The sequence below is a fragment of the Physeter macrocephalus genome, chromosome 13 (genome assembly GCF_002837175.3).
Source record: "Physeter macrocephalus isolate SW-GA chromosome 13, ASM283717v5, whole genome shotgun sequence".
Taxonomy (NCBI): Eukaryota; Metazoa; Chordata; class Mammalia; order Artiodactyla; family Physeteridae; genus Physeter; species Physeter macrocephalus.
The window spans coordinates 44,817,868-44,844,580 of NC_041226.1; the positions used below are offsets into that span (position 1 = coordinate 44,817,868).

Consider the following 26,713-nt stretch of genomic DNA (forward strand, 5'->3'; position numbering starts at 1 on the left):
GGGAATGGGGAAATAGATAAGTAAAATTATATATGTTTTATACACATTACTCCATAAAAATTTCCCAAAGACATTAAATACATCTCTCTCTCTATATATATATATATACATATATACACATATATATGTACATTTTTGCAATCCTACAAAATCATATATATATAGAGAGAGAGATGTTTATTAAATAAATCTTTCTCTCTCTCTCTCACTGTCTATAGAGAGTGAGAGCGAGAGAGAGAGAGAGAGAGAGAGAAAGAGGAGAAAGAACTTGTGAAAATTTCCCCAATATTATAAAGGTATATAATATACAATATATACAATACCTTCTATATAAATCTTTCTCTCTATATATAATTATGATGTAAAATATAAATGGATTAATACAAATATGTTTTTAAAATGTTGACCACAGGTAGAACAAAATTGAATAAGTTACTAGGAATATTTTTCATGCAATCCTACAAAATCACTTAAGCTTAAAATATATATTTTTTTCTTGATCCACAAACAAAGAGAAAAAGCATAATTTCTACTGGTATATTTCACTCTTTCCTTGACTGAGATAATGATTGTCAATCTTGGCTGCCCATTGAAATCATTCAGGAACTTTTGAAAAAGTACCAATGTCTGAATTAGAGTGACTCTGATTTAATTGTACTGGGTTGAGGGCTAAACACAGATATGTTAAAAAAATTTCCGTTCAGTGATTTTTATGTGCAGTCAAGGTTGAGAATGACTGCCACGGCAGAACATGACAATTGTACTAGAACAATGGCAGAATGTCCCCCATCAATAATATGCCAAACTTGAAAGTCTCCAAGATCTTTCGTTCATGTCCTGTGTATATATGTGGGTGTTATATGTAGGTGTATGAAACTGAAGTTGCCGTAGACTTTTAGCAGTCAGCTAACATCAATTTTATTATTACACAACTTCCATTCCATGGATTCATTCATCATCTACCCAGTTTTCCAATAACTATGGTATACCTTCTGTGAGACATATCCTCACAGAGTGTAAAGTGGGTGGGAAAGGGGGAGTTGTACATCAAATGGGCACTACCTTAGTACTTGTCTACATGATGAAAGGAATGGCTCTTGTCCAAAGTGAACAAGTGATGACTGAGCTAAGACAGATCTAGGAGAAGATTAGGATTCATTGGGGGTGAGGAATTCTTGGCAGTGTAAAGACCTTGCAGCAGGAAGAAGCAGAGCTTGTCTGAGGAGATGCAAGAAAGTCAATGTGACAAGAAAACTGGAAATTAAGGGGCAGGCAGTATGGAGTACAATAAGACTGAAGAGCTAAAGTATCACACAGTATGGAACTCTGTGTGCCAACAAGAATATATATATTTTTAATCCTAAAAGCAATGTGAAGCTAACAAAATGTTTAAAGCAGAGATGTGATGCAACTCTAGTTTTTTTAGACATCATACTGTATGTGGTATGGAGAAATGAGAATGGATGAGTCGATGCCAATAGAGTGTGTGAGAGATGATTGTGTCTTGTACTGATGTGGTGGAAGTTGATATAAGAAGAAAGGAAAGAGTCAGAAAATACTTTCTAATACAGAGAATGTATTTATAAATCGCTTTCCTTATCATTTCCAATCGCTTCCTTCAATCATTCTATCAACACATTCTGTCTATTAAAAAATACATGCAAGCTACATGACTTAGGAAATGTTACTTAGTCTCTTGTGCCTCAGTTTACTGATCTGTACAATTGAGCTATTTAAGGTACCTAACACATAGGGCTGCTTCAAGGATTGAATGAAATAATATATGCAAAGCACTTAGAAAAGCATCTGGCACATCTTTAACATTGTATAAGTATTCAATATGATGAGGATTATTAACAATACAATAAGACCTTCAGTCTTCTAATCAAATTTCAGCCTCTAGTGTCATTTCAGGGAATATGGAAAAAGTCTTATGAAGGAATCAGTTAAAGATTTAAATATACTCTAAAGTGACACATTGCCTCTATTTCTGAGGTCTCCATTTTGTTTGATTCATTTAGGCAATTTAAATTACTGGTACAAAATCTTCCACAAAAAATGTCCTCTCTAAATATTTTGCTAAATGAATATATGTTTTGTCTTATGAAAAGCCCAAGAATGATTTCATGCAATACAGTAGTCCACCCTTATCTATAGTTTCACTTTCTGTGTTTTTAGTTACCTGTAGTCAACCATGGTCTAAAATTATTAATTGGAAAATTCCAGAAATAAATGATTCCTAAGTTTTAAATTGTGTGTCTTTTTGAGTAGCATGATAAAATCTTATGCTGTCCCACTCTGTCCTTCCTGGGGTTCCCAGTGATCAACACGGCCTCCTTCTGATATCCAGCCATCAATAACCTCATGACTCGATGATCCAGGATCACCCAAAGTAGATGATCCGCCTTTTGATATATGGTCAGAAGGTCAGTAGTAGCCTAACACTATGTCATAACGCATACATCATTCACCTCGCTTCATCTCATCATGGAGACATTTTATCATCTTACATCATCACAAGAAGAAGAAGGGTGAGTACAATTAGATATTTTGAGAGAAAGAGACAGACCATATTTGCATAACTTTTATTACAATACGTTGTTATGATTGTTCTATTTTACTATTAGTTATTGCTGTTAATCTCTTATTGTGCCTAATTTAGAAATTGAACTTTATCGTAGGTATTTATGTATAGGAAAAAACATAGTATGCATAAGGTTTGGTACTACTCACAGTTTCCGACTCCATTGGGGGTCTTGGAGCATATCTCCTGTGGATAAGGGAGGACTACTGTATACATGTAAAAAAATTGCAATTGTAATAGATCTTGACGTGCTACTTTTCTAAATGCCAGCTTTCCTGTAGCTACTCATTACTGACTTTTAAAGCAAAAATTACAATTAAGGTAAAACAGAAAAGTACTGCAGAGATTATGGGTTGTAATTGGGTGATCAGAGAAGATATCACAGAAGATGAGGCAAGTGAACTAGGATGTAAAGGTTGACTAGAATATTGACAAACACCAATACAAGACAACGTAAGTGAAGGGAATTACTTGAGCAAAACAGAAACAAAAAACAGGCTAAGTATGAAAAGAGTGAATACTTACTTTTATTACTTGTTGTATCAACTATAAAAATATGCCACTCATAAATGACTACTGCCTGTCTGTATCCACCATGGAACTTGTGCCAAGCTCACACTTCTTACTGACCACTCTCAGATAATAATTGCACATCTGAGAGGGTACTGATGCTGACCCATTCTTGCAGCACATGGGGCTCGCTGAACTGGTGATTTACCTCTAGGATTCCCTATGGGCCTGGCCAAATTTTACAATTGAATCTACCACTAACATATTCATAAATTATTCAAATCAGTAAGCTGCAATAATTACTGTTTCGTCCATGTGACATGTATCCTATCTTTCATGACATTTCTTATATTGTACTTTATACTGTAAAAGGTCTTCCCCGAGGGTAGCAAATCAAAATTTTTACCCATTATTCAAATCACCATCCAACTCTCCAGAGATAAAATTTTCTCTTACTTACCAAGTTGCAAAGAATGAAACCATGATTTGACAATTTTGTAATAAGTCTTGTATTTCTTTCTAGATAGTATTAAAGTAATTTAGGATATGTATCTAAGAAACTGCACTCTCTGTGAAAGTAAGTTTTTTTCTGATTAATTATTGGATCTCACAAAGCACTTACAACAGTGATATGGATCTAATGGACACTCAATAAATGGCTGTTCACTAGAGGCATGAGTGGATAAACAATGGAGGAATAAACAAAGAAGGAAAGAATTGATTAATTAGGCAAACTAAAGCCTAGACTAACAAATTAATCTTCTTCAGTGGTTTGAAATGCAGTATATGACGTTATGGAATCCCTAGTGGCGTAGAAATGGTTGTGCAGTAGTGTGAAAGAAAATTAAAAGATAAAGCTTTAAGAAAATTTCCTCTTTGAGAAAATTGTACTGATTATTGATTATATTTAATTTTTAAGATATAGCATAGGGTTGAATTAATATTAACTATTTAAGCTGTAAATAGTAAAGGGAAAAATTCTATCTTTATAACTGAGAAATGTTTATTTTTCCCCATATTTCAGATAGAGCAAACTGACTTTTTAATTATCAGAGGAAAGGAGTAATTTTCACATTGTAAAATCAAAAAAGTAGTAGGAATATAAATTTTTCCAAGTCAACATATTTTGAAGTACACTTGAATCATAGGATTTTTCCTGGGTCATTTTTACAAAGTTTTTTAAAACTAAAGAATTATTTTTCATTTTCTAAGAAAACTTTCTACCAGAACAACAGATGAAAAGAAAATTGTGCTGCTATCTTGACTAAAACAAGTGTCTAAATGTTTAAAGGAGCTATTTTATCAAGTATAAGGTCAAAACTAACACAACATTGTAAAGCAATTATACTCCAATAAAAATGTTAAAAAAAAATAAAAAACAACTACTTGTACCATGCTAAAAAAAAAAAAAAAAGACTAACATATCAAGTGATTTACAGCCATGAAACAGACTTCAGGGCTAATTTTTTTTTCTAACTGCTCTCTCTTAGGGATTAATTTTCCCCACATTTGAGCACAGTATATGTTTTTGTAACATGTTAACCTTGAAGTGATATGAATAAAAACCTAGTAATTATTAAAAACTTCATTAGTTAAGACCCTGCTTATATTTTGTTAATTATTAATTAGTTCTTTCTTGAACTTCGATTTCCTGAGTTTCTTCTAGGTTCTACTGAGTAAAAGAAAAATATATATACTTGAACTGCAGGTGTATATAGAAATTGAACTACTGTGTGCTTTATCTTCACAGGGAACTAATTTTCTTTTTTAAATGGGTCTATTAATGATTTTCTGCAATCGATGATATTGTCTTCCATTCACTTAAGCAAGTTCTATTATGAGCTAGCAATATTTTAGGCAGTTGTAGACAGCTAAATAAAAATGAATATGACACAGTTTCATAGAGAAGCTAATGGACTGTGTAAGATAACTAAATAAGTGTGATCCATGGCTTTCGGTGATATAATAAAACCATTATGTACCAGGAATGCAGAGGAGAGGACAACTAGCTTTGCAAAGGGCGGTAACAGAAGAATTTACATAGAAAATGACATTAGACCGAAATATTATGAGATGAATAAGAATTCTCTGGTCAGGAAACAGAGGAAGGGTCAGTCTGGGTGGAGGCAACATCTTGTGCAGAGTAGGCTGTAAAACAGCTTTATGTGTTTCCAGCTTGTTAAGATGTTTAGTGTGATAAATCTCAAAGTGTAGTAGTGGAGGGAAGTAGCAGAATTTAAGATAGAATTAGGTAAAAGATAAATATTGATGAGCTGTGAATGTCATGTTAAAGAGTTTTTTTTGTTTTGTTTTGTTTTTCAAGTCAGGTAAATAGACAATCAAATTTGTGTTTCAGAAAGTTAACTTTGGTATTAGGGGGAATTAATTGAAGGGGAGAGACTAAGGTAAATAACACCTCTCTTGTACAACAGAACAACACATGAGACCTAATTATTTTATTTCTTACTAGTAGATCTTAACTTAAGTTTGTTGTTTATGTATTATAAGTGTGTATGGCATAAGCAAATGTAAAACAATTATATAATCTTCAGAGTGTTCTTTGGGAAGCTGTGATTGGCTTATCTCACCACTGTAAAATCTGGTGTTCAGAACAATGCTGATCAGCTGCTGTTTACGCATTCTGACTTTACCAAACTGTTCCTCTCTGCATCAAGACTCCTCTGCTAATCCACACTGTCTACAGATTAATCTCCTCTATGTCCTCTTCTATGTTTTTCAGACTCTTGCTCTCTGTAGCATGTTTGGTCATTCCAGCCTGCTCTCTCTGTGTAAGCTATTATCTAATTTTGTATGCCTTTAGCAACTTTCAAAGATAAGGGAAAGCAAACAAAGAGAAAGGCACTCCTTACGCTTCAGTATCCTATAATACTGGCAACATTTTTTATCCATGGTCTTCAAAATTGTCTTAAGCAATGAGAATTAACTGCCTCAATTTACCTTTAATGAACCACTTATCTTTACATTTACATCTCAAATCTTTTCAGGGAGATGCAGACAGGTTAATATACCTTCTACAAATTTCTAGATATAAGGGCCAAGGATAGAGATCCCACTATAGACTTTTCGTCTAAAGGCCCTTGTCTGTCATTTCATGCTTACTTATATACTAGCAGCAATTGACCTTTGTTAGCACAGATTCACGCTAGCTGCTTGTAGTCAAAAACAGGTATAAAATCTAAAATGCGAACCAGATATACTTTCTTTGCCAAGAGGGACTACCAGTGAAGGGATTTGAGTACATAACGTTAGATTTTAGGGCTTCCTAAATGCTGAGATTGAGGGATTATATATTATAAAATAATTTTGAGTGAATTCTATTTAACAACAATAATGTTGTAACATGTTTCTTTTAGTATTTGATGAAATGATCTCAATAGGGAAACATGTAAATCAAAATGTGGAGCTATCACTTCAAAACAGCAAATTTCACTAAACTCTTTTTCTGATTTATAACATTTTCAACATTGCAAAATTTATAAATGAATGTGTAAAATATATAAAATAATTGCATTAAGACAAGTTTCCCAGGAATCCATCATTTTATTGTGATGGACCTGTAGAGTTTTTAGCTGATACTAGAAAATGCTATTTTAAGAGGCAGAAGAAAAAAGTATGTTGATTTGCTAATCCCATCCTGCTATACCTATGCAGCTGTATTTAATTAAATGGAAACAAATGAAAATAAATATAAATAAAATAAGCAACTGTAGAAGTTGAAAATGACTGCTCACAAGTTCCTAAAATGTCTTATCTTGTTGGTCCCTCTTTTATGCATTCTGGCAGGACACATATCTTTCCATTAAAAAGTCTTAGGAATTTACCCATTGCCTGGGAAAACAGTTCTCCTCCGTATTTGCAAGGGATTGGTTCCAGGACTGCCCCTTCTCATACCAAAATCAGAGGATGCTCAGGTTCCTTATATAAAATGGTATAATATTTGCATATAATCTACGCACATCATCCCATATACTTTAAATCATTTCTAGATTGCTTCTATTATCTAATACAGTGTAAATGCTATGTAAATAGCTGTAAATACAGTGTAAATGCTGTGTAAAGAGTTGCCTGCTCACACAAATTCAAGTTTTGCTTTTTGGAACTTTCTAGAATTTTTTTCACATATTTTTCAATCCTTGGTTGGTTGAATCTGCTGATGCAGAACCTGTGGATATGGAGGGCCCACTGTAGGTGATTGACATGAAGGTGTTTTCCAAGCCATAACCTGAGCACAACATTAATAAAAAGTCACTGTTAGAGCATGGAATTAGATGCAAAAAGTTTTGAGTATCTTTGTAAGAGTAAGTCAATCACTTCATCTCTTTGAGCTCTTGTTTTCTAATCTGTAAAAATAGTGATGATAATAGTAGTACTCATCTCAAGGAGCTGTTGTGGGAGTTAAACGAGAAAATGTACTTAAAATTCTTGAGAGAGGGCTTCCTTGGTGACGCAGTTGTGGACAGTCTGCCTGCCAATGCAGGGGATGCGGGTTCGTGCCCCGGTCCGGGAAGATCCCACATGCCATGGAGCGGCTGGGCCCGTGAGCCATGGCCTCTAAGCCTGCGTGTCCGGAGCCTGTGCTCCACAACGGGAGAGGCCACAACAGTGAGAGACTGCGTACCACAAAAAAAAAAAAAAGAAAAAAAAGAAACAGAGGCTAAGTTGAAGCAAGTGTTCCTTCTAAAACAATGAAAGCTGACAGTTTCAAATGAGATTTTCTAGTCTAATGGGTTATATCACAAATAAGTGGAAGGTTTTATTAGGCTGATATTTTCTTCAGTCCATTCATTACTTGTTGTTATAAGTATAATTCCTAAAAGCCAGGGAAAAGACTGATAATAAATGTCACTTTGGGTTCTCTTTCTTCATACATACATTCAATAATTTTATTAAGTTAAATGCTTGATATTGTTTTGAAAATGTTCCTTAATATTTTAATTTTAACATCATATTTCCCCTGGTTGGTTTATGAACCTCATTTTTTTTTGTTTCCCTGGCAGGTGAGCATTTCTGGATGCATATAAACAGATTCCCCCCTCCACCTCCCACCCCAACCTCAGTTCTGACTGAAGTATCCTCAGATCGCTTTAGTAATTTTCCTTTAGTTAAGTATAACAAGCCAGAAGTGGAATTGAACTTCTTAGCAACAAGAAGGAGGACAATCCTGTACCATATGTGGACTGCCCAAATCTTTGCATATGGGAAACAGTCCTGTGTTTGCTCTTTGCAAAGGGAGAATCTAATGACTTATTTTTTCCCATGAGGTCAAGAACTCTGTGAGTGTACAACAATTTATTCTCTACCTTTCCTGACAGTGAAGGAGATCTTCGAATCCTAACATTAGAATATTAATTTTTCTTAAGACACTCCTTTCTTTTTTCAATCTCAAGTTTGTGAGAATAGATTTTGAGGTTCACATCCTTGCTGAAATCAACAGAACCAAAATGTCTGAAGATGCCCTTCTTTTCTCCCTTCTTACTTGAGTAATAATTTGACTTGACATAAGTTGAAAACCTTTGACATCAGTAGCTATCAAAGAACACTATCAAGAAAGTTAAATTAGAACCCATAGAATGGGATAAAGTATTTGCAGATGTTATGTCTGACAGAGGACACATATATAGAATATAAAATGAACAATTACAAATCAACAATAAAAGAAAAAATAATCTAAACAAAGACTAGCTAAAATATTTGAATAAAAATTTATCCAAAGATACAAATGACCAATAAGCACATGAAAAGTTTCTCAAAATTATTCATGTCTATAAAACCATGAAACACCACTTCATGTACACTAGAATCATTATAATAAAAGAAGAACAATTAGTAACAAGTGTTGTCAAGGATGTGGAAAAATCGGCACCCTCATAATTGCTGAGGAGATGGAAAATGGAGCAGCCATTCTGGAAAAAGCTTGGCAATTCTTCCAAAAGTTAAAGTTGGAGCTACCATATAATTCAACAATTTTACTCATATGTATATATCCAAGATAATCGAAGATATATATTCACACAAAATATACATATGTGAATATTCAGAACAGTTTTATTCATAATAACCCAAAAGTAGAAACAACCAAAATGTTTTTCTATTGATGATGTATAAATAAAATGTGGCAGGGAGATCTTCAAGATGGCAGAAGAGTAAGACGTGGAGATCAACTTCCTTCCTACAAATACATCAGAACTACATCCACATGTGGAACAACTACTACAGAACACCTACTGAACACTGGCAGAAGACCTCATACTTCCCAAAAGGTAAGAAACTCCCCCATGTATTTGGGTAGGGCAAAAGAAAAAAGAAAAAAACAGAGACAAAAGAATAGGGATGGGGCTTCCCTGGTGGCACAGTGGTTGAGAGTCTGCCTGCCGATGCAGGGGACACGGGTTCATGCCCCAGTCCAGGAAGATCCCACACGCCATGGAGTGGCTAAGCCCGTGAGCCATGGCTGCTGAGCCTGTGTGTCCGGAGCCTGTGCTCCACAACGGAGAGGCCACAACAGTGAGAAGCCTGTGTACTGAAAAAAAAAAAAAAAAAAAAAAGGACAGGACCTGCACCAGTGGGAGGAAGCTGTGAAGCAGGAAAAGTTTCCACACACTAGGAAGCCCCTTCACTGGCAGAGACAGGGGGTGGCTGGGGGGAAGCTTTGGAGCCACGGAGGAGAGTACAGCAACAAGGGTGCAGAGGGCAAAGCAGAGAGATTCCCACACAAAGGATCAGTGCCGACTAGCACTCACCAGCTTGAGAGGCTTGTCTGCTCACCTGCCTGGGTGAGTGGGGGGTGGGAGCTGAATCTCCGACTTCAGAGTTCAGATCCCAGGGAGAGGACTGGGGTTGTCTGCGTCAACACAGCCTGAAGGGGGCTAATGCACCACAGCTGGCTGAGGGGGAGTCTTGGACAAAGTCTGGACCTGCCTAAGAGGCAAGAGACCATTGTTTTGGGTTGTGGCATGAGGAATGGGGTTTCAGAGCACAACCTAAACGAGTTCCAGAGACAGGCACTAGCCACAGCTATCAGCACAGACACCAGAGACAGGAAAAAGATGCTAAGGCTGCTGCTGCAGCCACCAAGAAGCCAGTGTACAAGCACAGGTCACTATCCACACCTCCCCTCCTGGGAGCCTGTGCAGCCCACCACTGCCAGGGTCCCGTGATCCAGGGACAACTTCCCCAGGAGAACACATGGAGCCTCAGGCTGGTATAATGTCACACTGGCCTCTGCCGCTGCAGGCTCGCCCCACATCCATACCCCTTCCTCCCCTTGGCCTGAGTGAACCAGGTCCCCTACTCAGCTGCTACTTTAACCCTGTCCTGTCTGAGTGAAGAACAGATGCCCTCAGGTGACCTACCCAGAGACGCAGGGTCAAATCCAAAGCTGAACACCAGAAGCTCTGTGAACAAAGAAGAGAAAGGGAAATCTCTCCCAGCAGCCTCAGGAGCAGTGGATTAAATCTCCACAATCAACTTGATGTACCCTGCATCTGTGGAATATCTGAATAGACAATGAATCATACCAAAATTGAGCCAGTAGACATTGGGAGCAACGATATACATATTTTTTTCCTTCTTCTCTTTTTGTGAGTGTGTATGTGTATGCTTCTCTGTGTTATTTTGTCTGTATAGCTTTGCTTTTACCATTTGTCCTAGGGTTCTCTCTGTTTTTCTTTTTTCTTTTTATTTTTAGTATACGTTTTAGTGCTTGTTATCATTGGTGGATTTGTTTTTTAGTTTAGTTGCTCTCTTCTTTCTTTCTTACTTTTTTTGTTACTTTTTAATTTTTAAAAAATTTTTAATAATTATTTTTATTTTAATAACTTTTATTTTCTTTCTTTCTTCCATTTTTTTCCCTTTACTTCTGAGTGGTGTGGCTGACAGTCTTGGTGCTACAGGGGCATGACAGGCCTGTGCCTCTGAGGTGGGAAAGATGAGTTCAGGACATGAGTCCACCAGGGATGTCCCAGATCCACATAATATCAAATGGCGAAAGCTCTCCCAGAGATCTCCATGTCAACACTAAGACCCCGCTCCACTCAATGACCAGCAAGCTACAGCGCTGGACACCCTATGCCAAACAACTAGCAAGACAGGAACACAACCCCACCATTAGCAGAAGCCTGCCTAAAATCATAATAAGGTCACAGACCAAAAAAACCAGGTCAAAACAAAACACGAGACACAGACTTGCCCACCAGAAAGACAAGATCCAACCTCATTCACCAGAACACAGTCACTGGTCCTCTCCACAAGGACACCTACACAGCTCACTGAAAGGACCTTAGCCACTCTGGCAGACCCCCAAAACAATAGGAACTACAAACCTGCAGCCTGCAAAAAGGAGACCCCAAACCCAGTAAGTTAAACAAAATGAGAAGACAAAGAAACATACAGCAGACGAAGCAGCAAGGTGAAAACCCAACAGACCAAACAAACGAAGAGGAAATAGTCAGTCTACCTGAAAAAGGATTCAGAGTAATGATAGTAAAGATGTTACAAAATCTTGGAAATAGAATGGAGAAAATAAAACAAACCTTTAACAAGGACCTGGAAGAACTAAAGAGCAAACAAACAATGACGAACAACACAATAAATGAAATTAAGAATTCTCTAGAAGGAATCAATGGCAGAAAAACTGAGACAGAAGAACAAATAAGTGACTTGGAAGATAAAATAGTAGAAATAACTACTGCAGAGCAGAATAAAGAAAAAAGAATGAAAAGAATTGAGGGCAATCTCAGATACTTCTGGGATATTAAAAGCAACAACATTCGAATTATAGGGATCACAGAAGACAAGGATAAAAAGAAAGGGACTGAGAAAATATTTCAAGAGATTTTAGTTGAAAACTTCCCTAATATGGGAAAGGAAATAGTTAATCAAGTCGAGTAAGCACAGAAGTCCCATACAGGATAAATCCAAGGAGAAACATGCCAAGACACATGAAGAACTAAAGAGCAAACAAACAATGACGAACAACACAATAAATGAAATTAAGAATTCTCTAGAAGGAATCAATGGCAGAAAAACTGAGACAGAAGAACAAATAAGTGACTTGGAAGATAAAATAGTAGAAATAACTACTGCAGAGCAGAATAAAGAAAAAAGAATGAAAAGAATTGAGGGCAATCTCAGATACTTCTGGGATATTAAAAGCAACAACATTCGAATTATAGGGATCACAGAAGACAAGGATAAAAAGAAAGGGACTGAGAAAATATTTCAAGAGATTTTAGTTGAAAACTTCCCTAATATGGGAAAGGAAATAGTTAATCAAGTCGAGTAAGCACAGAAGTCCCATACAGGATAAATCCAAGGAGAAACATGCCAAGACACATATTAATCAAACTATCACATATTAAATGCAAAGAAAAAATATTAAAAGCAGCAAGGACAAAAACAACAAATAACATACAAGAGAATCCCCATGAGGTTAAAAACTGATCTTTTAGCAGAAACTGTGCAAGCCAGAAGGGAGTGGCAGGACATATTTAAAATGATGATAGGGAAAAACCTACAACCAAGATTACTCTACCCAGCAAGATCTCATTCAGATTTGATGAAGAAATTAAAACCTTTACAGAAAAGAAAAAGCTAAGAGAATTCAGCACCACTAGACCAGCTTTACAACAAATTCTAAGGGAAATTCTCTAGCAAGGAAACACAAGAGAAGGAAAAGACCTACAATAACAACCAAAAACAATTAAGAAAATGGTAATAGGAACACACATATCAATAATTACCTCACATGTAAATGGATTAAATGCTCCAACCAAAAGACACAGACTGGCTGAATGGATAAAAAAACAAGACCCATATATATGCTGTCTACAAGAGACTCACTTCAGGCATAGGAACACATAAAGACTGAAAGTGAGGGGATGGAAAAAAATATTCCATGCAAATGGAAATCAAGAGAAAGCTGGAGTAGCAATTCTCATATCAGAAAAAATAGACTTTAAAATAAAGACTACTAGAAGAGACAAAGAAGGACACTACATAAAGATAAAGGGATCAATCCAAGAAGAACATATAACAATTGTAAATATTTATGTATCCAAAATAAGAGAACCTCAATACATAAGGCAAATGATAACAGCCATAAAAGGGGAAATGACAATAACACTTTCATAGTAGGGACATTAACACCCAAGTTTCACCAATGGACAGATCATCCGAAATAAAAATAAATAAGGAAACACAAGTTTTAAGTGATACATTAAACAAGATGGACTGCATTGATATTTATAGGACATTCCATCCAAAAACAACAGAATACACTTTCTTCTCAAGGGCTCATGGAACATTCTCTAGGATAGATCATATCTTGGGTCACAAATCAAACCTTGGTAAACTTAAGAAAATTGAAATTTTATCAAGTATTTTTCCTGACCACAACGCTATGAGACTAGATATCAATTATGGGAAAATATTTGTAAAAATATTTTTAAAAAAACTACAAACACATGGAGGCGAAACAATACCCTAATTAATAAACAAGAGATCACGGAAATAATCAAAGAGGAAATCAAAAACTACCTAGAAACAAATGACAATGAAAACACGACTATGGGATAAGCCTATGGGATACAGCAAAAGCAGTTCTAAGAGGGAAGTTTATAGCAATACAATCCTACCTCAAGAAAGAAGAAACATCTCAAATAAATAACCTAACCTTACACTTAAAAGGATTAGAGAAAAAAGAACAAAAATATCCCAAAGTTAGCAGAAGGAAAGAAATAATAAAGATCAGATCAGAAATAAATGAAAAAAGAAAAAAGAAGGAAACAATAGCAAAGATCAATAAAACTAAAAGATGGTTCTTTGAGAAGATAAACAAAATTGATAAACCATTAGTCAGACTCATCAAGAAAAAAAGAAGACTCAAATCAATAGATTTAGAACTGAAAAAGGAGAACTGACACTGCAGAAATACAAAGGATCATGAGAGGTTACTACAAGCAACTACATGCCAATAAAATGGACAACCTGGAAGAAATGGACACATTCTTAGAAGAGCACAACCTTCTGAGACTGAACCAGGAAGAAATAAAAAATATAAACAGACCATTCACAAGCACTGATATTGAGGCTGTGATTAAAAATCTTCCAACAATCAAAAGCCCAGGACAAGATGGCTTCCCAGGCGAATTCTGTCAAACATTTAGCAAAGAGCTAACACCTATCTTTCTCAAAGTCTTCCAAAATTTAGCATAAGGAGAAACACACCCAAACTCATTCTACAAGCCAACCATCACCCTGACAGCAAAACCAGACAAAGATGTCACAAAGAAGAAAACTACAGGCCAATATCACTGATGAACATACATGCAAAAATCCTCAACAAAATACTAGCAAACAGAATCCAAGAGCACATTAAAAGGATCATACCCCATGATCAAGTGGGGTTTATCCCAGGAATGCAAGGATCCTTCAATATACTCAAATCAATCAATGTGATACACAATATTAACAAATTGAAAGATAAAAACCATATGATCATCTCGATAGGTGCAGAAAAAGTTTTTGACAGAATTCAACACTGATTTATGATAAAAATGAGGGAAACCACCTCAACATAATAAAGGTCATATATAAGAAACCCACAGCAAAACTCATTCTCAAAGGTGAAAAACTGAAACCATTTCTACTAATATCAGGAAAAAGACAAGGTTGCCCAATCTCACCACTATTATTCAACATAGTTTGGAAGTTTTAGCCACAGCAATCAGAGGAGAAAAAGAAATAAAATAAATCCAAATCGGAAAAAAAGAAGTAAAGCTGTCACTGTTTGCAGATACCATGATACTACACATAGAGAATCCTGAAGATGGTACCAGAAAACTACTAGAGCTAATCAAATTTGGTAAAGTAGCAGGATACAAAATTAATGCACAGAAATCTCTTGCATTCCTATATATTAATAATGAAAAATCTGAAAGAGAAATTAAGGAAACACTCCCATTTACCATTGCAACAGAAAGAATAAAATACCTAGGGACAAACCTACCTAAGGAGACAAAAGTCCTGTATACAGAAAACTATAAGTCACTGAGGAAAAAATTAAAGATGATGCAAAGAGCTGGAGAGATATACCATGTTCTTGGATTGAAAGAATCAACATTGTGAAAATGACTATATTACTCAAAGCAATCTACAGATTCAATGCAAGCCCTGTCAAACTGCCAATGGCATTTTTCACAGAACTAGAAGAAAAACTTTCAAAATTTGTATGGAAACTCAAAAGACCCTGAATAGCCAAAACAATCTTGAGAAAGGAACACGGAGCTGGAGGAGTCAGGCTCCCTGACTTCAGACTATACTACAAACTAGAGTAATCAAGACAGTATGGTACTGGCACAATACAGAAATATAGGTTAATGGAACAGGATAGAAAGGCCAGAGTCAAACCCATGCACATATGGTCACCTTATTTTTGGTAAAGGAGGCAAGAATATACAATGGAGAAAAGACAACCTCTTCAATAAGTGATGCTGGGTAAACTGGACAGCTACATGTAAAAGAATGAAGTTAGAACACTCCCTAACATCATACACAAAAATAAACGCAAAATGGATACAAAACCTAATTGTAAGACCAGACACTGTAAAACTGCTAGAGGAAAACAGAAGAACACTCTATGACATAAATCACAACAAGATCCTTTTGGACCCACCTCCTAGAGAAATGGAAATAAAAACAAAAATAAACAAATGAGATGTAATGAAAGTTAAAAGTTTCTGCACAGCAAAGGAAACCATAAACAAGATGAAAAGACAACCCTCAGAATGGGAGAAAATATTTGCAAATGAAGCAACTGACAAAGGATTAATCTACAAAATATACAAGCAACACATGCAGCTCAATATCAAAAAAACAAACAATCCAATCCAAAAATGGGCAGAAGACCTAAATAGACATTTCTCCAAAGAAGATATACAGATTGCCAACAAACAGATGAAAGAATGCTCAACATCATTAATCATTAGAGAAATGCAAATAAAAACTACAATGAGGTATCACCTCATACCAGTCAGAATGGGCTTCACCAAAACATCTACAAACAATGAATGCTGGAGAGGGTGTGGAGAAAAGGGAACCCTCTTGCACTGTTGGTGGGAATGTAAATTGATACTGCCACTCCAGAAAACAGTATAGAGGTTCCTTAAAAACCTAAAAATAGAACTACCATATAACCCAACAACCCCACTACTGGGCATATACCCTGAGAAAACCATAATTCAAAAAGAGCCATGTACCACAATGTTCATTGCAGTTTTACTTACAATAGCCAGGACATGGAAGCAACCTAAGTGTCCATTGACAGACAAATGGATAAAGAAGATGTGGCACATATATACAATGGAATATTACTCAGTCATAAAAAGAAACGAAATTGAGTTTTTTGTAGTGAGGTGGATGGACCTAGAGTCTGTCATACAGAGTGAAGTAAATCAGAAAGAGAAAAACAAATATCATATGCTAACGCATATATATGGTATCTAAAAGAAAAAAAAGGTTCTGAAGAACCTAGGAGCAGGACAGGAATAAATACTCAGATATATATAATGGGCTTGAGGACACAGAGAGGAGGAAGGGTAAGCTTGGACAAAGTGAAAGAGTGGCATGGACTTATATATACTACCAAGTGTAAGATAGATAGCTAGTGGGAAGCAGCTGCATAGCATAGGTAGATCAGCTTGGTTCTTTGTGACTACCTAGAGGGGTGAGATAGGGAAGGTGAGAGGTTGGTGAAAGAGGGAGGAGATATGGAGATATATGTATATATATAGTTGAATTACTTTGTTATAAAGAAGAAATTAACACACCATTTTAAAGCAATTATCCTCCAATAAAGATATTTTTAAAAATGTGGCAAATCCTTTAGTGGAATATTATTCAATCAGAAAAGTAATGAAGTACTGACACTTGCTATGAAACTGATGAACCTTGAAAACCTTACGTTATGTGAAAGAAACCATACACAAAAACCACAAATTATGATTCTGTTTATATGAAATGTCCAAAATTGGCAATTCCATAGAGACAAAAAATAAATTAATTTTTGCTAAGGGGTGTAAGGAGATGGCGCAATGACAAGCGACTACTATTGGTTACAAGGTTGTTTTTCAGGATGATAAAAATGTTTTAGAGTTTGATAGTGGTGATGGCTGCACAACTCTGTGAATAGACTCAAAAGTACTCAATTCTATACTTTAACACTTAATTTTATCTCAATTGAAAATTAAACAAACAAAAATAAAACAACCCCTACCATATATTTATTATACAACATGGAGCATGGCATATAGAAAACCCGTAATATACACTAACTATATAACTGTTTTATCAATTTGTCTTAAAATGACAATTGCAAACAGTGAATTGTAGTAATGCCTTTTTCAATTTTATACAATATAAAATGTGGTGGGAAAGAAGACATGATATATAGAATTATGTGTTCCAAAGACATAATGCTAAAATAAAAACTCAGCATATAGAGACAACTGTAGTAGTAATTATCTTCATTCTCTAGGCAGATGCATTACTCCCTGATGTCACAGACTTTACATGAATACAATTTTATATGCTATTTTATCCAGCACAAGAAGCGTTCTTCATTTACTGGTAGCTATGAAACATTTTTGGCCACCTATTCAACCTTAGCAACAGAAGAACTCACGTGGCTTTCTCACATAATCACGTAAGGATTTTTTATTTTTTTTCAAAGAAATCAAGGTGGGGGAAAGCTATATAGGTCAAAGAAATTATTTTGAGTTTTTATTTTATATTTTAAAATTTTACTTTAGACTTTAGCTCCTTGTCACTTGAATGTATACTATGGGATACATAGGCAATATTGCAATCTCACTGCATAGCACAAGGTAGGTATTTTTTAACTATGGGAAATAAAAAGGTACATTCTAGTTTCTGAACAAATAAAAGACTAGTACCGATGGCTGTTGGTTTACACTCAAACCCAATATTGGTTATTACACTGAAGGACGAGTCATAGAATAGTGATTAGAGAAACAGAGTCAGTTGTTACTTCCTGAGTGAGACAAAAATTCATGGCACTGCCTTGGGGGAATAACTTGGAGGAAATTTTGATTTGTGTTCTTTTTCCTATGCCATATTGTTCTCTTCAAAAGAGCTACTGCAACTTGCATACTGCCAGGCAGTGAATCAGCTGTGTAAATGCAGATCTTGCCATAATTTGTTGATAACAAGACTTTGCTGTCAGTCTGGTTTCAACTAATTGGACCTTGGATTGGCATCCAAGTCAAAGGCAGTTTTCTATATACTGGGCATTGCTAGCAATCTATGTGGCATTTTGAGATGAGAATTGTCCCAAGAAATGATGCCCTATGCCATAATTTTACCTATTAACTCAATCAGGTCTGATCTTGGGGAGTACTGTAGTGGAGAATTTTTAAAAAACTGACAGGAAGCAATAACCACTAGGAAGTAAATCACAGAGGAAGTCAATAGCATGAGATATGGAGAAGAGGCGAGCTATTTGAAAATGGAACTGAAGCAGAACAAAAACAAAACTGGAGAGGCTCAAACATGAAAATAATGGACTACTAGAGTTGGTATTGGGTCACTAAAATTTGTGAGAAATGCTGTATTACATATCAGATGTGTTTGATACTTGGGTCATATAATTTTCTATAGAGCCTTACTTCCACAATGGATTCTTTACCAAATAAGACAGACTAAAAGACAGTATCTAAGATTACCATCCTGCTCAGCACTGGTTCCTAAAGGGTCAGCAGCCTATGTGACAGGATTTGAGGCAAACCATAACCTTATATACTTTAGACATCTAAAATTATACCACTTAAGATGTATTCTTGGTGAAATGTTTTCAAGTATGCTCTCTTGATATGCAAATATCCTACCTAATTGAACTTTAGAATACGTTAATAGAAAGGAACTGAAAAGGAAGAAAGACATTAAATTCCAAAAATTCCAATCCAGAGTGTTTATTCTCTATATCTCCCCCAAACAGGAACATAGGTAGTTAGATAGCTAGCTAATAAAAGCAATCCATAGAGCTTTTACATGGACACAAAAGCCAAAATTCTTCAATATATTTGAAAAAATATATAAGAAAACTTTTATATAATATTACCTGGGAAAAATGACTTGCTGTTCATATTTTCCATATTATAATTGGGATCTATATGATTTAAAGTATTTATACAATTTTTATTTAAAACACAAACTTTTAGAGCTTCAAAAAGTTCCCAAATTTTTATTACTATTCCTTAATTTTGCTAATAAGCAAACTGAAGAAAGAGGAGGTAAACCAGAAGAACAAAAAGGTAAGTTGCTTTAGTTCAGAGCTATTTTATTTATTTTCATTTTTAAATTTTTCTTAGATGATGGCAGACAAGAATAAGAAATGCAGTGCTGAAGACCTCAAAGTTGAAGTATCAATATTTGTTTTTGAAATGCTCTATTATATTGCTTACCTATGAATGTCTAAATCAGTACATTTGTAATTAAATTTCAATATCTTTCTAATGTGTATTTCTAAATATATGAAAGGTACTTAGTCAACTCTCTGGCCTATTTCAGGTCTTCAAAAAAAACCTAATTAGCACTTCTACAATCCATATGATAAGAAGTACAAATTCAGGAACTATATTTATTAAATTACTCTTTTTTCAAATATTTGTATAGGGCTTTATAATTTACAAGTGATTTCATATTCATTATCATCATCAGATTTTTATCTAATTAATAACCTTAAATCAGTGGCAAATCAGGAAACGGAAGCTCATAGTTTAACTGCTGGACCCAAATCATGACAATATCAAATGGTAGATTCAAAACTCACACCCAGGGGCTTCCCTGGTGGCGCGGTGGTTGCGCGTCCGCCTGCCGATGCAGGGGAACCGGGTTCGCGCCCCGGTCTGGGAGGATCCCGCATGCCGCGGAGCGGCTGGGCCCGTGAGCCATGGCCGCTGGGCCTGCGCGTCCGGAGCCTGTGCTCCGCAATGGGAGAGGCCACAGCAGAGGGAGGCCCGCATACCACACAAAAAAAAAACAAAAAAAATAAAACTCACACCCAGAACTTCTGAATCCAAATATAGTTCTCCCCATCTCCAAGTTACCTATAATAGAGATCGATTGAATCCTATCATATTGAGCCCTGGTGCCTATTGATATGTCACTCTTTTTCTAAACCTGTGTTGCCTGCTCTCCATGGACCTTTCAAGGTGGAATCAATTAAGTGCAAAGATATAGCTAGATTTGTCTGTCCAGTAATGTGGGAGTGAGCCACCTTAATTTTTTCCTCAATTCACATTAACTGTTTCTTCGTCTAGGCTGAATTACTCTGGTCTCTCCATGATAGTTCTGCATTTTTTTCTACATACCAAATGAATTTTACATGTTGTATGAATATCAGACTGTGAAAACTTTGAGAATAACTTGATATCTACTCATCTTGGTATAGTTAATGTCACTCTCAACAGTTTAATGCATATTGGTCAACACAGGAAAATATCAAGAATTAAAAACATATATATGCTCCAAATAAGCCCACAATTTACCTAAAGTTAATGATAATTGATGACGGTAATACTATATTTTAGCATACACTTTTACTCTCAATAAAATGTTTTCTAAAAATAATATCAATGAGGTAAGAATCTTACCTAGACCATGCCTATGTGTTGACATTGGTGGTAAGACAGTCCAAGTCTTGGTTTTGGGGTTGTAACATTCAACACTGTTCAATGTCTTTAAGCCATCTCGACCTCCAATTACAAAGAGTTTGTCATCAATAACAGCCACACCAAACTGCAGTCTCCTGCCATTCATCATCCCTGCCTGGATCCATAAATTTGTTCTGAGGTCATATTTCTCTATGGTTGTAGCTCCTGATAAAACATAAAATCACATAGTCACCATTTACTACTAATCCAACAAAGAATCTTCCCAAGACACTGTACATATTAGGATGTGAAAACATTCTTTTCATGTTCATTTTTCTTGAAGAAAATAAAATGGCAGAAAAACAAAGTAATATAAGTACTTTATTTTCTCTTCTTGGCAGACACTAATGATTAAAGTAGACACATGTTCAGCTTGTTTGAATTACATAATGGTCTCATGTTAAAGTATTGATTCAATAGAATCATTGTTGGGCATGACACAGTTCTGTGAGTAGATTTTACAACTTCCCTTTATCATTGTTTGTTATAAAAAATACAACATAATCCTAGCTTAAAAAGACATTTATTAAAGCCCTTTTAAATAGCTAAGCTACGTATGTTATCTGTATAATTTCTGAAAATGAAGAGAAGTTAATAAATTCTTTACCAAATTTCTCTTTAAATTTGTCTCTTATTCCTTAAATAGCAGAAGGGTTTAAAAGTCAATTTTAAATATGTGAACTAATGTCATATGAGCTTTTTTTTAAACCTTATTTAAAAAAATGCATTCGGGGAATAGCAATAGAATTTAGAGACATAAAATGATCTTCTATCCTTATCAACTGTTAGAATCTCTAAACAAAATAGCTTCTTTCCTAAAAGCTTTTTATGTATAAATTTGAGAAACGCAGTAAATCTGACTAATAAAATAGAAATTGAAAGAATAATCTAAATTGCTGATGAGGTATGTTTTAAGGGATTCCGTTAAACATTTCACATTAGAAACATTTACCTTGAACTAGTTCACAACTGTTTATATGATAAAATATAAACCAGCAAACACTGATCTTGCTTCAGTGTTTGATCTTAATGTTTACACTCACATTCAGCAACGTTTCATTTTCAGTGATTAAATATCCCTACATTTACAAGTCAACATTCTTGTGTACTTTCACTTATGCACTAAAGATCATTTTACTTGTAATGTATTACAAGTTTGCAAACTAGGGAAGACATTCCTCAGGGGACTCATTTACTCTGTAGAACATAACCAGCAATGAATTAAATAAATATAAACAACTTGGCTGGAAAAGTTTTGCTAATTGAAGTGAAATGGTATAATTTATGCTCAATTTTTATTCAAAAGTGACAAAGCTGTAATAATATAAAGACTGAGTTAGAATGAATTAAATCTGTTTTTTTGAAGTTATTAAATATATGAGCTAATTTTCATACAACTAAACATGATGTATTATAAGACTATTATTATTTTTAGAGTAAAAATAAACTGGAATATTCATAAAAGTCATTTGATACTGTTTAGTAACATGATATATTATTTAAACAAAAGTGCTTCTTTTATGCTTAAATGTATTTATTATGTTTTATTGATATGTTAAATGTTTTATTCAAAAATGTACAAATTGAAATTCCAAGGTGAACTAAAGTATTAAATAATTTCAAGGTCATGTGAATTCTCAAAGCTTGATAGCATTGGGATTCCATGGATGCCTAACTAAAAATTAAGAGTTGTATGAAAATACCTCTCTCTTATGACTAACTCTTGACAAATCATGGCAGAAGAAATAGTGTAACCTAATCCTAATTAACCCAATCCCAAGAGACACGTATTTTGCAGGTCTGGAAGTAAATATCTTCCACTACTTTCTTCTCCAAAGTCTTGGTCAAATTCTTTGCAGGGTGTTTAAGGTACAGTCATCCTTCTCAGAGAAAATCATTGAGAATGTGTGAGGTTAAGGGCCTCTGAGCAATAAAAAGTGTTGGTATTCAAAAGGGAAAGTGAGGACTTGATTTGAGTTTCAAAGTTTCATTGAAACAAGCTAGATGTGTATTCAACCTCAACACATGGCAGGATTTTTTACTTTTACAGTGTTTTTCCTCTAGCTGCAGTTTTCAGAGGTGACCTATGCATTTTATCCTAAAGTTGCTACATCAGAAATAGGAGTGCATTCCTGTTTTCTTAATCAGACTGTAATATAAATGTTTTATCTAGTTTTTAATGATCACAAAGTTAAAAATGTGCTTGCTCTTTTTCTAATGAAAGTTATTAGTGTTAATATCCTTTAAGGTATTTTCTCACAAGTATACTTCATTAGTTGTCTGTATAAACTTCCCAACTGTATTATACTTTTAAAAATGTATCAATTTGTTTGTGAGTTCTGTTGTTTTCTTTTGCTTATAAGAGTGTATGTATCCCCTTGGTGGTTTCCTGAGTTAGAGCAAGAAGGACAAAGCCATTCTCTCTGAGCAATGTTACCCTGAGCTGTTCCTTAAAGTAAAGGAAATATTTGTCATTACATAAATTAAAAACAGAATATGAACAAGAGTGGACTCCTGTGCTGGTAAGTAATACAGTTGAAAGAAATAAAAAAGGAAAGTTTATTTTAAGACATAGTTACTCTCAGGTTTCTCTGTTCATGAAACCATCTCTGGTTATCTCAAATGCCTGCAAAGCAGAGGCACAACTCTAAAATGTGTGACTGCAGGCACAATAGCATCCAGACTGCTTTCATAAACTCTCTGTCAATAATCTGAATGACCTTGGAAGATGGCCTCCAGCTGCAGATGAGAACACAGCCTCACCAACCCCTTGTTTTCAGCCTTTTGAAATCTTGAGCAGAGAATCCAGACGTGCTTTCCTGGGCTTCTGACCTACTGTGAGCTAAAAGACAGCACTTGTTTTAAACAGGTCTTTATGGCAATGTGTTACAGCAGCAATAGAGTTTACTTTAATTTACATTTTTAAAATTTATAAAGTATTTGTTTTCCAAGTTCAATAACATAACTAGAAGGTATTAGATACAATATGACTACAAAAGTGTTTTCTTCATGACAAAACAAATAGCAGGCTCCTTTCTCAAAATATAAAACGGAAAATAAGTGTTCAAGATGTTATTAAAGTATGGTTCTGTGTCTCTTTGGAGTTGTTCATTCATACAGCCAAATGTGATTATTTGGAGAAGAAAAATAGGAATTAATACTTGCACATTCTATTTTGGCATTACAGACAGCAGGACTTATTCCATATCTATAATTCAAATAATTAACAATCTTATTTATCTGAACACAACACAGAATAAAATGATAGGAGTTTTCTGAACAGACAAAACAGATGTCACAAAAATATCCAATAAAGAAGGTAAAGCTCTTATTCAACTCAACAGAAAGGACCTCAGGTATTCTCACAGAGCCTTTTTGCTATAATTTTAATACAATGTTAGTAAGCTTAGTTACTTGATTTTCAAGACTTTTTACAAACCTACAAGTCAAAATGATCTGGGGAAGTTGAAAGTAGCAATAGCTGATAGTGAAGGAATAACCAGAAAAAAAAATATATTGTTTTAACTCAAATAGAACAATCATTTATAGCTATTAAAAAAAACATTATATAATGACTAAAGAGCATTTTGGCCCAATAATAATGGTGATCTAGATGCCATCAATTCATTTGGAAAAGGTTAAATTAGTCAGATGTATTCTTTTTAACAAAACAGTAAATATTGAGAAGCATTCTGAAAAATTTTTAAAGCAAAAGGTATGTTTCATGATACTTAAAATAATCAAGCTTTAAAGAAGGTATTATTATAAAAATTACTTATTTCTTGAATTTTTCATAGAATAAAATTTTCATTGACTTTCATGTATCTACATACTTATGAAAAATATAACTTCAAGAGAACATTCTTACACTTATATAAAAAAGTATTATTGCAGAGAAAATATTTTTCAAGCACAAATAAAAGTCTTTACTTTTTAGGTAATTCATTATATTTTATTAGGATGGCATTGTAACATTTCATAATCATCAAAATACTTTCATGTGCACCAAATAAACAACCAACGAAATTCTACATCCCCCCAGTATAAATATTTGTAAAATGATAATGAACTGATAAATAGCTATGTACAGACAGTCCCCGACTTTCAATGGTTTGACTTATGAATTCTCCGACTTATGATGGTGTGGAAGTGATATGTATTCGATAGAAATTGTAAGTCGAATTTTGAATTTTAATCTTTTCCTGGGCCAGCAATATGCAGTACAATACTCTCTTGTGAAGGTGGGCAGGACACTGAGCCACAGCTCCCAGTCAGCCATGTGATCACAAGAGTAAACAACTGATAACTCTTATAGCCATTCTGTTTTTCACTTTCAGACAGTATTCAAAAAACTACATAAGGTTTTCAACACTATACTATAAAATACGCTTTGTGTTAGATGATTCTGCCCAACTGTAGGCTAATGTAAGTGTTCTGAGAATGTTTACAGTGGGCTTGGCTAAGCTCTGATGTTCTGTAAGTTAGGTGTATTAAATGAATTTTCAACTAACCATACTTTAAAGTTGCAATGGGGTTTTCAACATGTAATCCCATCATAAGTTGAAGAAGATTTGTATAGAGATATAAATGTATATGTATCATTAAGCTTAATGCTAGATTTTGAAGTAGATATATACATCTCAAAAACCAAGCATTTTGCTTAGTTTATACTAATTTCACTAAAATCAAAAAATACAAAAGGATGCCAACTTCTTGGCTCATAACCAAGGGAAACAAAAGTATGGAATATCATTTTAATTATTTGTATTTCATGTAATAGTCCACCTTAATAATTAAAAATGTTATCTTTAAAATCTTAGAAAAAATTTAAAATTTCTGGAAGTTGGCAAATAAGTAAAATACAAAAATCAATGCAATTTTTAAAAATGAAAATAACCAGATTGTGTAAAGAACAGAAGAACCTATTTAAATAGCACCACTAAAAGTAAATTATATAAAAATAAAATCAGCAAAATAGGTTACAAATCTAGATAAAGAAAAAAAGTAAAACTCTGTTGAATGATGTCAGTTTGAATGAATACAAAGAATCATACTAATTTTGAATGAGATGGTTTGTTATTGTGCAAATGATAATTATTATCTTATAATCACAATTTATATAATAATATTTGTACAAGGTATTTATAAAATTATACTTGTGTTTCTCTGGAAATTTGAAAGTCATATATTAGGAAATACATTTTTAAAAGCCAGACAATCTCCAATATAAAGGAATCTGGAGGAAAAAAATGACCTACCAGATATTAAAAAGTATTGTGTAACTAGAGATTTTAAAAAGATGGCTTTATTATGAATGAAAATGGCTATAATAATAAATATGAAAAGAAAGCCAGAAATAACTCTAATACATGTGAGTATAATAACAAATGGCTGTTCAAATCAGTGAAAAAACATCTTATTATTCAAATAAAGAGTGTTAAGATAACCAGTTGTCCTCTGGAGAAAAATAAATAACTTAGATTCCTGCCTTACTCATTACACCAGAATGAGGTTTAGATGAGACAGGGCTAGAGCACAGCACACAGTGCCACAGAACTAGCATATGTGTGGTTCTCTTCTCAGGGCTCCACATGCATTAACAAGGATGGGGATTTTAAGTAACCTGCCTTTGGTCACATTACTACAACCTTAAACATCCTAGAAGATGAAAACGTAGTTGATGAATTTTCACTTCTAAGTGGGCCTAAGATCAAAAGTCCATGAGGGAAAGCATGAGACCCAGAAATTTTTAAGTAAACATTTATATATATATATGATCACTAACCACCTCAATATAAAATATAGTTACATCAAAAATAAACCAATTTAAAAAACCCAAAGACTGAGAATATTAACAACAAAAATGTTT

General features: G+C 34.5%; 1 protein-coding gene across 2 annotated transcripts in view; it reads right to left on the reverse strand.

Moving 5' to 3' along the window:
* KLHL1 (kelch like family member 1) overlaps positions 1 to 26,713 on the reverse strand; it is a 420,028-nt gene that overhangs the window by 47,465 nt on the left and 345,850 nt on the right. For both annotated transcript variants that reach the window (XM_007102521.1, XM_007102520.1), the window contains one exon: positions 20,785 to 21,009. In XM_007102521.1, coding sequence (XP_007102583.1) covers positions 20,785 to 21,009 — 225 coding nt within the window. The remainder of the gene's footprint in view (positions 1 to 20,784; positions 21,010 to 26,713) is intronic.